At 37.0% G+C, this 14,971-nt stretch overlaps 1 protein-coding gene across 1 annotated transcript in view; it reads right to left on the reverse strand.

Moving 5' to 3' along the window:
* Nucleotides 1-9,322: 9,322 nt before the first annotated feature.
* Nucleotides 9,323-14,971, reverse strand: part of LOC117026581 (putative selection and upkeep of intraepithelial T-cells protein 1 homolog) — a 38,897-nt gene continuing 33,248 nt past the window's right edge. The window contains exons 6-8 of the mRNA XM_033113388.1: nt 14,779-14,886; nt 10,058-10,180; nt 9,323-9,659 (exon numbers count right to left, since the gene is read on the reverse strand). Coding sequence (XP_032969279.1) covers nt 9,634-9,659; nt 10,058-10,180; nt 14,779-14,886 — 257 coding nt within the window. The 3' untranslated portion in view covers nt 9,323-9,633. The remainder of the gene's footprint in view (nt 9,660-10,057; nt 10,181-14,778; nt 14,887-14,971) is intronic.

Genomic DNA, 14,971 nt, shown 5'->3' on the forward strand with positions numbered 1-14,971 from the left:
AGCCTGCATTCCCTGATTAGTACTGGAAGAGAGAGCAGCAATGGACCTCACTACCAAAGATACATATAAGTTGGAACCCACATGCATGAGCTAGACCATCACAAAGTTGGATTGATATCCATATCTATTCTTATTGCTTCTATTTCAGGATTATTTCTTCTGACCTTATTGAGGAGACTCTATGCAGAAGTCAGGGCAACTTTATAACAGAGTTAACACACGCGTTTGGCTTAAGAGTCAGAGAAGTTGTAGGAAGATTAATGGGAGGATAGAGCAATTGTAGATCTATCTGCACATTTCCCTTGTGGCCCATCCTAACTGGAAACATAAAAGAAAGGGCATTCTGGAAAGTATAGTTCAGCCTAGACAAGTTGATACATTATAAAGCTATCACAATGTCCTTAAATCAAACTTTTTTTATATGTGAGAAGACAGAATCATCTGAACATAAACTAAGAGAAAAAACAGACAATAGAAACAGATCCAACAGCCCTACTGTTTACTGAGATAGTAAAATTAGCTGGTAAGTTTAAAATAACTACCATGTTTCCCCGAAAATAAGACCTAACCGGACCATCAGCTCTAAAGTGTCTTTTGGAGCAAAAATTAATATAAGACCCAGTCTTACATATAATATAAGACCGGGCCTTATATTATACATAATATAAGATCCGGTCTTATATTATAGTATTATATTATATAAGACCCAGTCTTATATTATAGTATTATATTATATAAGACCCGGTCTTATATTATAGTAAAATAAGACCTGGTCTTATATTAATTTTTGCTCCAAAAGATGCATTAGAGCTGATGGTCTGGCTAGGTCTTATTTTCAGGGAAACAGGGTATCATTAATTTGTTCAAACATGTAGAGAAAGACTTATATAACATTACCATAGAAGTGGAATCTATGATAGAAAAATACTTGGGATTCCCAAAAAAAGAAAATATAACTTCTGAAATAAAACACTCCTTGAAATAGTTTAGTAGTATATTAGGCAGAGAGAACACAGTATTAGTGAACTAGGAGACTCTGTAATTGTAAAAATCCAAACTGAAGAACAGAAAGAAGAAATAATAGAAAATAAAGAAAAAAGCATAGGGAGATAACAAACAGAATGAAAAGATCTAATATACAGGAAACTGAACACCCAAAAAGGAAAAGAGCGTAATGCAGAAAAACTACTTGAAGAAATAATTGTTGGAATTTTATTTTAAAACTCATATATTCAAGGAGGTATGTGAAACCCAAGAAGGATAAATATAAATTAAACAATATCAAACGCATCATAAATAGACTATGAAAACCAAATTGAAGCAAAAATGTTTAAAGCAATCTGAGAAGTAAGACTGACTATTCAACATACAATACAAAAGACATACGCAACAATGAAATAACTGATCTAAGACTTGGAAGGAAATAAGTTCCAATTAGGGTTTTGTTCCAGTTGACATTATCCTTAACAAATGTAGGTTAAAAAAAGATGATTATATCACAATCTGAGAGAAGTGAGTTTACTTTAGTTTAAGAAGATATTTACAAATACCAAGACCTCCTAATTCTTGAATCAAATTACAAACACGGTTACATCTTTACCCTAGTGTGAAAAGCTCAGTCAATGCTTGGATTTTTGTAAACCAGTGTTTCTCCTTCAAGATTTCTAGTTTTTGTTTGTTTTGTTTGTTTTTTCCCCCACCTGTTCAAATTTGTTTCTACCCCCCCCCTTCTGTCATGCAGGGAGTCATGCGGGGTCTCTGGTCCCGCTCCCCACATAAGAACGCAGGACATGGTTAGGCCAAAAAGGAACACCCACGGAGTCATAGATAGGGGAGTCATACCACTATAGTCTCGCTGGCGGCTGGGTTGGAGACACAGGAAGCAGGAGCCACACAATCCACCACCCACCGTCCACTTCTCTGCCAACCAACCTCACTTGCTAACTGCAATCGGCCTCTCTGCTATCCTCAATCCGCTGCTAGTGTAGCCACGGAAGTTATATTAGTGGCCAATGGCTCACTGGTTACAGCTGACGGTCAACTAGCCACAGCTGATGCCCATCCAATCACAGTTGATGGTCATTTACTACCCGAGCCAGCACCTTTCCACATGAGGCTGAGAGCCTGGAAACTGCACTCCTGGCTCTGTCCCCACACTTTCCTTCTGCCTCCTTCTCGCTCCTCCAGTTCAAGCCGTTGTTTCTCAGTCTGGTTGTGTAGGACACAGCTCCCTGGCCTTGCACTCCCTGTGGGCTGAAGCAGTTGGTCGCCAGTCATCAGCTGCTCACAGCAGCTCTTACTGGCCACTGGCCACTCAGCAGCCTGCGCCCAGCACTCAGCAGGAGAGCTGTTGTTCACAATTTTAGCGGTAGAGGGCGCAGCTCACTGGCCCTTGTGGGAAGGGAATCAGTGGCCTTCAGCGTTAGGAGCATGGCCCTCCAACTGCCTGAGCCACGGGGCCTGCCTGAACATTTCTAGTTCTTCAGAAAGCCTATCTCCCTGATATCTACCATGTTGGAGCTGGAAACATCCCTTGGCTAAAATCCCAGATTCCCACTGTTCTTATGAAGACTCAGTAAATTTTCTTGAATAAATGCTCTCCAATTTGTAATATGAAACTAACAATTAACAAAATTACCCAGTGGTGGCAATTTATTTTATATTTCTTTGTTTAAATTAATTGTCAATTCGGCCAAATATCCAATAAATACATTTCTTCTCCTTATTTATTTACCCAGATACAACTATCTGGAATTTGTTGTGCAGTTTATGTGTTTTTGTAGGTATTGTGTGTGTGTATTTATAAGTGTATATTTCATATCTCATTGTTTTATTTCAAATTTATTTCACTATTGTTAAATCTTAGTTATCCTTTCTAAGTGTACTTGCGTTTCAACATTATCTGTGTTGATATAAATCTTTCTAAGATATAACTTTATACTTAGCATTATCTGTTGCGGTAGACTGAATGTTTGTGTCTCCCCACCGCCCAAATTCATCTGTTGAAACCCAGTCCCCAGTGTGGTGGTGTTTGGAGGTGGAGCATTTAGGATGTGATTGGGTCATGACAATGGAACCCTCATGGTGTCATGCCCTTATAAAAGAGGCCCCAAGAGCTCCCTTAGCCATCGCATCACGTGAGGACACAGTGGAAAGACTGCTGTCAATGAACCAGGAAGTGGGTCCTCAGCAGACACTGGATACTTGACCTTGGAATTCCCAGACTCCAGGACTGGGAGAAACAAATTTCTGTAGTTTATAAGCCACCCAATCTATGGTATTTTGTTATAGCAGCCTGAATGTACTATAACATTGGCTTAGAAATATTCATGGTGTATTGAAAAGAAATTTGATTATTGAATTTTATTTCTATCTTGAAAAATAAATGTTCTATCTCTCTCTTTACAATTTCATTCAGAACCACGAAAAACACCTAAGTGGAAATGTAAATATTTACTTTTTTATGCATAACAATTTTTATTAATTATTGACAAAATGTTTTTTACTAAATTGTTTTTAAATAAGGAATATATGACTTCCCATTTACACAAATGATCAAAATTTGATGCTTGTAAATGTTTGTTAGTCTGAGAGTGGTAAGATAAAGTCTCATTGTTTTGGATTTCATTTACCCTGAATAGTAATTTTAAGAATCTTTTCACATATTGTTTTATTTTACTTTATTTTATAAATAAAATTTCTTTAGTACCAGACCCTGAGAAAAGTGCTACACAAATATTAAATCAGGTCATCACATCAGGAACCTATGAGGCAGGTACTATTGTTTGATCTGTCAATTCCTGACGCCAAGAGGCATATTAAAATCTTACTCAGTATTTATAGAATTGTATATTTTCACTGACATTTTAAAAAATGTTTTCTTTATAGATTTAAGCATGTATTATCAGTGTATATATACTAATATTTAGAAAATTTTGGTGTATGGTTCTTATCTTTATTTTGTGGGTGACTTTTTTATCCTTACTCATTTACTTTTTATCTTTTTCCCTTAATATTAATATATCTTTCCACATTATTTTTTGGTAGAGGTTGCATATTTTTGGTCTGCATTCTTGTATTTTCAACTTCTCTGTCATTATGCTTTAGTTAAGTCTCTTGTAAACATTATGGATTTGAGAGTAGTTTTCTTTAATTGACATCTTTAATTACTGATAGATATAATATTTAATTACTGATATAGATTGATTTCTACTTTCAGAGAGTTCTTCAATTTGACCATGTAGATTATTAGTTTTGTCTCAGTTATTCCCTTAATTTGTTATTCTCTGATTACATTTCCATCTTTCTCTCTCTCTCTCTCTCTTTTGTTTTTTGAGTTAACATAGTTTATACAAGAGCTTTTAATGAAATGCAGATTTGAAGATACAAATATATTGTATTTGCCTTTCCCCTGGCAATTACTTGAACATATATAAATTTGTTGGTTACTTTTTTCTGAGCTGTTAGTATATTGTTCCACTGTAGTCTCTTTATTCAGAGATCCAGATGAGATGTTTGATGCTTGTTTAATCCCTTAAATTTCTAGGAAACCTGTAAAGGAAATAAAATTTACTCAAGGCATTGTAAATTCACATCTTACTGAAGGCAAGTAGTTGAAATGAAAACATGTTTGAGAACATATTGATTGATCTTCGCTGAGATGCCAAAGACATCCTTGGGAAAGCACTGAGAAACAACTTTTATTTAGAAGTCATTAACTTGAATTCTCTGGCTTAAATCAATGAGGGCATTCGGTGCAGGGAGGAAGCCTGCAAGGAATAAAGGCATTCTAGAAAGGAGTCTGATTCAATTTGCATATTATCTCCTTACAGCTGAAGTAAAGCAAAATCCTAGTGAAACTGTAATCAAGAATATTTTCTATAACTCAGATAATAGCAAGTCAATATATGTTGTGTTTACTTGGAAAAGGCTATTGCACAATAAAATTGAAGTGTATGTCACAAGATACATCAGAAGTTGCAGTGCTTTTGTGGATTTACTTTTTAAATTTTCCTAAATATTCTTATGTACCCTCTTAACCTTCTGGAACTTGAAAAATTATGAAACATAAGAGACATGGAATTGGAATAATCAACTATTCAACATATGAAAAAAAGATGAACTTGCTCAATGAAAGGGCATAGAAAGTAGCTACTAAAAAAGCCATGGGTTTCACCATAAAACCCAAAACAAACTTGGCAGAACTAAAGAAAACATTAAGAAAAATTTTAAGGAATATATTTGGATAAATTATTTTTTCTTTGTAAAATTGATTCCATTATGAGAAGTGGTTGATTTTTTTTTTTTTTTTTTTTTTTTTTTTTTTTTACTTTACAAATCTAGCAGCTAATTTAGAGCATGTTAATTTGTGGTCAAGTTTGGCCATTTCCAATTTGCCTATGCTGTCATGAGGTTGCTGCTCTAGAACTACGATATCAGCAATGTGAGACAAATTAGTACAGCATAAATGGTGTTAAAAAAATAATGTATTGGGTCTTTTCATTTCACTGCATTGTATAATTTCTACTTCAAATCAATTAATATATTGTCTTGACCTTTTTTCCATAAAATTCTGGGGAAAACAAAAAACATACTTGATAAAATCTTCGACTGGCTAATGCAACTTCTTCACTTGTGTCAATGGGATACAGAGGAGCAGCATCAAAAAACGGCCTTGCAGGCCCACATATCTGAAAACAGGATTTGTTTCTTAGCAACTCTGATCCCATTCACTGTGAGAGACAGTAAAACTTCTGCTTGATTCTGACCGGGCTTTTAAACCCCCTCGGTCAATAGGTAAACATGACTCAATGGAAGAAATTGGCTACAGGCTCCTTACTACTTACCCCTATCATTAATTCCTATCTATGGATGCAGGGATGATTAGGTTGTTGTTCTTGGTGACAGAAACTAGGGATGAGAAGTATAAATCCGTACTGTAGGAAGCACACACTTTTTCCTTGCATTGGTTTAATCTCAACTGATAGACTGTTTCTCAACATTGCAGAGGTAATGAGGAGTCTGACTCCAGGCCAAAATCCTATGTGTGATCCCTTACGTCTGATTATAGGAAATTGCAAAGGCTTTGCCTAGCAGGCCCCAGGTGGGAAAGCTGTCCTCTCCACATCAGGCTTAGTGCACAGGCTTGGTTTCCGGAAGGAGCTGCAACCAAGGACTCGGTCTCCTACTCCCAGGCAGCCATGTTCATATGCATATTCGTATTCCCAGCCCAGGCACTTCCTTTTGGAGACCTCTTTATGTGTGTGTGGGGTGGGGCGGGGGGAGGTAGGGCCTCAGCTTAGATGCTTTTTAGTCACCTTTGCTGAGACCTTCTCTTTTTTGGGGGGGATGGGGGATAGGGAGGGAGGGCCATGACTGCAACATTCTTCTCCACCCTGATTCAGTATTTATTCATTCCTAGCCCTTCTCTGTCTCTTTCCTCCCCATACACCCCCAGTCCATAAAACTGCAGGAGAATTTTGTTTAGTGCTCCTTTGTAGTGAGACACAATTTCTCCCACCTGCACTGTATGTCATCTGACCTTGCCCAGTGCTGTTCCATGGGGAAAACGGAACTGTGAGGAGCCAGCACTACTTCCCTTTTTGGCCTCTTGCACTACCATGCCAAGGGGATAAAACCTTGACGGTTACTTTCGGTTTGGCTTGTTGTCCTAATTAGCCACCTTAACACCAGGCATCTCTCCACAGGTAGTACAGAAAAAGCCAAGAGTCACTGGATACAAAGACGAAAAAAGCTAAAGTACACATTCTTTGTGGTTCTAGGATATGGACCTTTTTTGATTGAGTAAAAATAATTTCTCCTGTCAAAACTTATGACAGAAAACTTAACTGAGACAGAAATAAGGAAGGCCTATAGGGGTTCTCTGGTGGTACAGTTGGTTAGCATGCGGTACTTACACAGCAGTGCATAAGTGGGTGACCCCCTGGTTGTGGGTTTGAGCATCACGAGGGGGCTTGCATGTGGCTCAACATGCTTGCCAGGTACCAGATTGTAATCCTTTTTTTTTTAATGGTCAACATTCTGTATTGTTCATAATAATTCACCATGGATTTGCATTATATATGAGGGGGGATGGTGGAATCTGCTGGTAATCAAGGGTACATATTTGTATAACCTTGCATATATTTTTTTTCTTTTTTCTTTTTTTTTATTTATTGTGACAATTGTTAGTAAAATTACATAGATTTCAGGTGTGCAATTCTGTATCACATCATCTATAAGTTACATTGTGTGTTCACCACCCAGAGTCAGTTCTCCTTCCATCACCGTATATTTGATCCCCCTTACCCTCATCTCCCACCCCCCCAACCCCCTTACCCTCTGGTAACCACTAAATTACGTTCCCCAGATTAATTTTCAAACCCTGTGGCCATCTTGTAGTTACTGATTGTTTTCTAATCCCCTCACCTTCCCCCTGACCCCCACCCCCCCGCCCATCTAGCAACCCTCAGTTTTCCTCTTTGTCTCCAAAACTGTTTCTGATTAGTTCATTCACTTATTCTTTTCTTTAGATTCCACATATAAGTGAGATCATGTGGTACTTATCTTTCTCTGTCTGACTTATTTCACTTAACATAATGTTCTCTAGGTCCATCCATGTTGTTGCAAATGGTAAGATTTCTTTCTTCTTTATGGCTGCGTAATACTCCATTGTATAAATGTACCACAGTTTCTTAATCCAGTCATCTACTGATGGGCATTTCGGTTGTTTCCATGTCTTAGCTATTGTGTATAGTGCTGCAATAAACATAGGAGTGCATAAAGATTTTTGAATTGGAGTTTTGGATTTCTCCGGATAGATACCTAGGAGTGGAATTACTGGATCATAGGGTAGTTCCATTTTCAGATTTTTGAGATACCTCCATACTGTTTTCCATAGTGGCTGCACCAATCTGCAATCCCACCAACAGTGCACAAGCGTTCCCTTTTCTCCACATCCGCGCCAGCACTTGTTGTTTGTTGATTTACTAATGATAGCCATTTTGACTGGGGTGAGGTGGTATCTCATTGTGGTTTTTATTTGCATTTCTCTGATGGTTAGTGAGGTTGAGCATTTCTTCATATGTCTGTTTGCCATCTGTATGTCCTTTTTAGAAAAATGTCTCTTCAAGTCCTCTGCCCATTTTTTAATTGGGTCATTTGTTTTTTTGGAGTTGAGTTGAGTGAGTTTTTCATAGATTTGTGATATTAATCCCTAATGAGATGTATCATTGGCAAATATTTTTTCCCATTCAGTAGGATCCCTTTTTGTTTTATTGATGGTTTCCTTTGCTGTGAAAAAACTTTTTAGTTTGATATAATCCCACATGTTTATTTTTTTCTCTTACTTCCCTCGTGCGAGGGGATATATCAGTAAAAATCTTACTCCGCGTAATGTCTGTGAAGTTTCTTCCTATATTTTCTTCTAGGTATTTTATGGTTTCATATCTTACATTTAAGTCTTTAAGCCATTTTGAATTTATTTTTGTATATGGTGTAAGGAGGTGGTCAAGCTTCATTTTTCTGCGTGTGTCTGTCCAGGTTTCCCAGCACCATTTATTGAATAGACTGTTTTTACCCCATCGTACATTCTTGCTTCCATTGTCGTAGATTAAATGACCATATAGGCATGGATTTATTTCTGGACTCTCTATTCTGTTCCATTGATCTATGTGTCTGTTTTTATGCCAGTACCATGCTGTTTTGATTACTGTAGCCTTGTAGTATAATTTGAAGTCAGATATTGTTATACCTCCCACTTTGTTCTTATTTCTCAAGATTGCCTTGGCTATTCGGGGTCTTTTATGGTCCCATATAAATTTTAGGATTATATGTTCTATTTCTGTGAAAACGTCGTTGGTAGTTTGATAGGAATTGCGTTGAATATGTATATTGCCTTAGGCAGTATGGACATTTTGACTATATTAATTCTTCCTATCCATGAACATGATATGTGTGTCCATCTATTTATATCTTCCTTCATTCCTTTCTTCAGTGTCTTATAATTTTCTGAGTACAGATCTTCTAATTCTTTGGTTAAATTTATTCCCAGGTATTTTATAGTCTTCGGAGCGATTGTAAATGGGATTGTTTTTTTAATTTCTCCTTCTGATGTTTTATTATTGGTATATACAAATGCTACTGATCTCTGAATATTAATTTTGTATCCTGCTACTTTACTAAATTCATCTATCAGCTTTAATAGCTTCTTGGTGGAGTCTTTAGGGTTCTCTATATATAGTATCATATCATCTGCATATAATGATAATTTTACTTCCTCCTTACCAATTTGGATGCCTTTTATTTCTTTTTCTTGTCTGATTGCTGTGGCTAGAACTTCCAGCACTATGTTGAATAGAAGCGGAGATAGTGGACAACCTTGCCTTGTTCTTGATCTTAGGGGGAATGGTCTTGCATATATTTTTAAATGAAACTTTTCAGGATTGTGGATTACTGGTGGAACACAAGTATCAAGTATTAATTTTTTTTTCTTCCTGGGTATCTACATTTCCTTCCATATGCCTTAGGAGATTATATTAGCACAATAAAGCCAAGACTTTCATCCTTGGGCATTAGGCCATGTTTCAAAGATATATACCCTTATGTATCCATAGGCTCAGAAATGTTCCTGGTTCAGTCTCTGTGGACACTTAAAATTTCTGAAAAAAAAAATACAACCAAAAACCTATAAAATCAAATTTCCAATTCTGCCTTTGAGATCAAAGTAGAAGAAAACACTTAAGCCTTGCAAAGAGCTCAAGATACAGAAAGTTCTAGTGAATGAAACAACTGGGCCTTCCAAGTTTACTTGAGAGAGTTGTCACAGTTACAAAATTAAAACTGAGACTGTCATTGGAATTTGAGGCATGAACACTGGCAGAAACCCCAGAAGCCTCAAGAACTCTACTATCAGGAAACCTTTATAACAGGGCACAGCTCTTTCTTTCATTCGCCATCTATTAAGGCACAAGGTCTGGAAAGGCCACTCCTTCAGACATCTGAAGATCAGTCAGAGGAACGGTCCCTTCTGAGGTACCACCCTTCCCATTCCATTTACCTCTGAATCTGAAGTAAACAAAGGAAATGACCATGGTGATGAAGACCATCAGAACGCACAGGATCACAGTCACGTCTTCCAACCAAGTGGTATCCAATTGGAAATGTGGATCTGAAGGAGGGACTGGAGAGAAAGAGGCAAGAATTAGGAGGGTCACAGCAGGGAAAGGAGGGCTGGAGTGCAGATTTATAATAGATTTACTTTTCAAGTTCCTATTTATTCCTACTTTCAGGCTTATATGACGGTGGGGGAGAAGTAGGCTGGGTTATTGGATGATCCTGGAGATGAGTTTGGGCTGAGTCTGGAAGAGGGCTGCAAAGAGACAGATATACGTTCTTCCACTCCAGCAACATGACACCTGCTTTCTGGTTGGTCAGAGTTTGAAGAATAGGTACACACATTTTGCCTTTATTTTCTTTGTTTGGTGCTACAGGCCCTCAAGAATTCTAAGCCTTTTAAGGAGTATGGTGAAACTGAATAGCCTAGGATGAACGGAATCTCTGAAATGGGAGAGATCTTTCAATTCTCAAAAGTCAATCTTCTCATCTGGAGCAGAAGTCTCCTTTAAATTATGTTTTTTGGGTGATTCTAAAGTGGAAAACATCCCCATCGCATAATATTGGTTAATATGTCTTGTGCTGGGACCACCGTTGCCAACAATTAGGTTATCTGTTTCATTACTGGACAGCTATGCCTGTTAGAAGTTACTTTCCTTCATTAAGTGTATTTTGCCTCACTGACAGGGATTGTTCACTGATTCGTACTGACGGGGTTCAGAACAGGCTTACCCAAGATGTGCTACTTTGGCATGTGGAGTATCTTGAGCTGTAGGCAATCAAGACCCTGTGAGTTCAAGAGAAAATTTTACCTCTCCCTTAAAGAATTTAAATTGCGGCCTTGCCCACTATCAGAGTGATTACCAGAAATAACCTTTTATAACCTATCTATAGGATAGGGCAAACTTCTAATTACTGAACATCTGGTCTTCTTATTATCCTGTGAATTGCCCTTCTCCCCTCTGAAGCCCCAGGCATCTTAGTTCATTCCTTGGCTCAGAATGTCGTCTCCACCTCATTTTAATTTACTGCCTGTGAACCTCTCGTGTATGTGGGGTCTCTGACTCTCCTATGTACGTGAGGTTCCTGTATGTATGTATGCAATTAAATTTGCTTATTTTTCTCTTGTTAATTTGTCTCATGTCAATTTCATTATTAGACCAGCTAAAAGAACCTAGAAGGGTAGAGGAAAATTTCTTCTTTCCTCTGTCTGTAGAGAAAGACAACCAAAATGGTAAAGATGGAGAAGCGGGGGTCAGGGAGTCTTAAATTCATGTAATTGAAATGACAGTTGAAATAATTGATGCTATTGTTATCGGACAAGAGAAGACGCAGAAAGCATTATGATTGCTGGCTTCAAATTTCATGTCATAGAGATAAAGGAGCTGAAATATTCTATATGGTCTACACAAGTGGAGGGTAAAGTAGTTACCTAATTAATATGTACTTTCCCCTTATAATTTGAGATAAATTCTCTGCCCTAGATGAGGTCAGAGATTCCTTTTATAAAGGTAATAGCATAAACTTAAAAACAACAAAATTGCTCTGTGTAGGCGTGCAAAAAACTAATCAGAGAGTAGAATGTCAGCAAGTCTCTCTCTTGCTCACCTCTATTTTTCTAACATCAACATTTAGGAGAATTTCAAGTCTCTTCACATAAGGGATAGAAAACAATTTAAAACAAAATTGAAGGAAAATATTGGAAATAAAATAGTCTAAAAATTCTAAGAGTATTTTACTCAGAGGAGTGTGTGTGTGTGTGTGTGTGTGTGTGTGTGTGTAAATCTAAGCTGAGCTTCTGATTTTCTTTCCTTCCTACATGGCTAGAACTGTCCCATGCTTAAAAGGCTAGTTAAGATCATGGGGGGGTGCAAGTGAAGAAAGACATGACATGAGCTAGGGAGGGAAGGAACAAAGGAGGATGGCAAACACATATGGTCCTGTTCTCCTATCCAATGAGGTCACCAGAAAGGGATTTGGGATAGAATCCCTAACTAATATTAATAATAATGATAATAATATAAAAAAAATAGTACTATTGCTTGCACTATGTGTGAAGCCAAGCTAAATGATTTTGATATAAAGACAAATTTAATCTGAAATAACCTTATAAAGTATGTATATATTATCATCAATATTTCACAGATGAGGAAAGTGCAGTTCAGGGACTTAACTTTCCCAAGTTCACAGTTAACGATAAGTATAACCAAGGAAGTCTAGCTTTAGTCTGCCATTGATTCTCGGAAACAAATGGTGTACATCTCTTGAAGGTTTCTCTGTCCATAAACTTCACAGAGAACAGTCAGAGCAGAATGTATCTGTTGGAGATGCAAATGCTGGCTTTCTCTTTTTAGAAGAAACAATTACCTGCATTTAGGAAGGCAATCTGATTTACTGTAAAATATTCAGAATAAGAAACACATGGTTTGAATCTCAGGGATAATATTACTTGCAAGATCAACTGATATAAATTAATCAAAGCTTATCTTTGTATCTGCAGCTCCAAAATGGAAAAGATAATAGACATTGCATAAGGATGTTAGAGAATTAAAATATACAATGCTTGTGAAATTTTTTGGCAACTTATATTTGTTAAATGAATTAACAAGTGATTTCTGAATTGATAAACATGAAGAAGAAAAATTAGTACAGAAAGGGCAGGGTAAACAGATAGTTGCCTGTGTAGGGGGAGAGGCCTGCTAAATGAAACGTTTAAGAGAGGAGGCAAAATCCTCAGAGGAAAGTGCACATTAAGTGCAGAGAAGAAGGGTCAGTAGCAACTAGAGAAGAGGTCAGTGGGTGGGCAGGTGTTATCTGCCTAAATACCAGGAGAAGTCTGCAATGTGGGTGGACGTCTCTGTGATTGATGGCTCAGTTTTGGGTCCTCAGGTTAGAGCAAGCAAATATAAAGTTTGAATCCCAAGCCTCATTCTTAAGGATTTCAAGTCAGCTTTGACAGTGACCTGCTGCCCATTTTGGGAGCTTTTGGTTATCTCCTGGAAGCCTCATAAATCATTAAATGTCCAGGCTATATTTCCCTAAAATGATCTATTACTTTTCACAAGATAGCTATGATAAATATCTCTTTTTATTTCCTTTTAATTCACTTTCATCGAGGAACAGTATACTACAGTTGTTGAAACAGAGGTCTAAAGACTCTACATGCCTGAGTTGGGATCCTGGCTCCACTATCACTTAGCTATGTGGATAAGCCATTTAACTTCTTTGTGTACAGATTTTATCACTGACAAAATCTAATTCACTGAAGAGTAAGTATAGTTGACTCTTGAACAATATGGGAGGTTAGAGATACAGAGCCCGGCACAGTTGAAAATCTGAATATAACTTTTGACTTCCCCCAAATTTAACTAGTAGTCTACTGTTCACCAGAAGCCTCACTGATGACATAAACACATAACATGTATGTCATATGTATTATGTACTGTATTCTTACAATAAGTAAGCTAGAGAAAAGAAAATGTTATTAAGAAAATCATAGGAAAAGAAAATACATATATTTTATACGTTTATGACATACCAAACTTTTTCTTAATTTTTAAAAATATTTCTAGGCTATGAGGTTCATCTGTGAGTTTTTAAAATTGTTGCAAATCACCAAAAAATTCTCCAATGTATTTATTGAAAAAAATCTCTACATGTAAGGGGACCCATGCAGTTCAAACCCATGTTGTTCAAGGATCAGCCATATATTAATTTATATAAAATTCATAGCACACATAATATTTAATATATACTAGCTATTATTATAGCATCTTGCTCCTTTTCTCTGACACTGACGATGTGGCATTTAACTCTCTAACATGGTTAATATGCCAGATTCAGGTATGGACTTTCTTAGAATAAAATATAAAAACCACTTTCAGTCTGGTTTTGTTTAAGGCCATCTGTGTCTTCATTTCACAGGAGAAAATTAGTAAATAAAATCCTCTCAATAGTCCAGCCCTACTTTATGACTTCTGCATCGTGATTTTTGACGACAGCTATAGCGCCAGTTTATAAGAAAGAATTACCTTACCTTGCGATCATTGCCTTGTATACATAATTTCGATGGAGACCTCAAAGATAGAGCTGAGGGCACATTTCAAATTGTGTTAGATTCAGCTATCCCAAAACTTATACATTACCTTCTCAATTTCATCCTCAAAGGGAGCCAAAGAAAAGAAGAATCAATTTCAGGTATCTATGCATACCACGAAATCAAGCAAAATATGTGTGGACATGTGACTTATTTTGAGAAGAGGGTCTATTGCTTTGCATCAGTTTTTAAAAGAAATCTGTGACCCCCAAAAGTTTGAGATATGCTGAATTACTACCTCCTCTAGGCTAAAAGTAAGAATTGAAAAAGCAAAAATTGGCATATTTCATTAGGTGAAGTGATGGCTGGATTTTTGGCAAAAATAGTTATTAAAACTGAAGAAAATATTTTCTTTCCTTAGGGGGGGCAGAAGCATCAGCAGTTTGTATCACTAAACCCATAACATTCAGGAAGCTGGGATCCAAACCCTATGACATGAAATTCAAGTGTTTATTGTCCCTGTAATTCAAGCAAATATCACTGTTCTTTGGTTAAATGTTTTACCAGAGACTGGGCATTTGGAAAAGGAAATATTTTCAGAAAGCTCCCACCTTTTTGATCCCACATACCTCTATTTTTGTGATGCAAATAGATAATGAGTGAGATGATTGCACTTAGTGAAGTTATGATTATCCATATGCCCACTGCAATAGGAGAGTTGAATTTGCAGACGCAACCTGAAGAAAAAGAGAAATAATAATCATTGGTTATTGTTGTGGAGGTATTTTGGATTGGGGAAAAAATGCACCAAGAAAGCAAGAG

The sequence above is a fragment of the Rhinolophus ferrumequinum genome, chromosome 9 (genome assembly GCF_004115265.2).
Source record: "Rhinolophus ferrumequinum isolate MPI-CBG mRhiFer1 chromosome 9, mRhiFer1_v1.p, whole genome shotgun sequence".
Lineage (NCBI taxonomy): Eukaryota > Metazoa > Chordata > Mammalia > Chiroptera > Rhinolophidae > Rhinolophus > Rhinolophus ferrumequinum.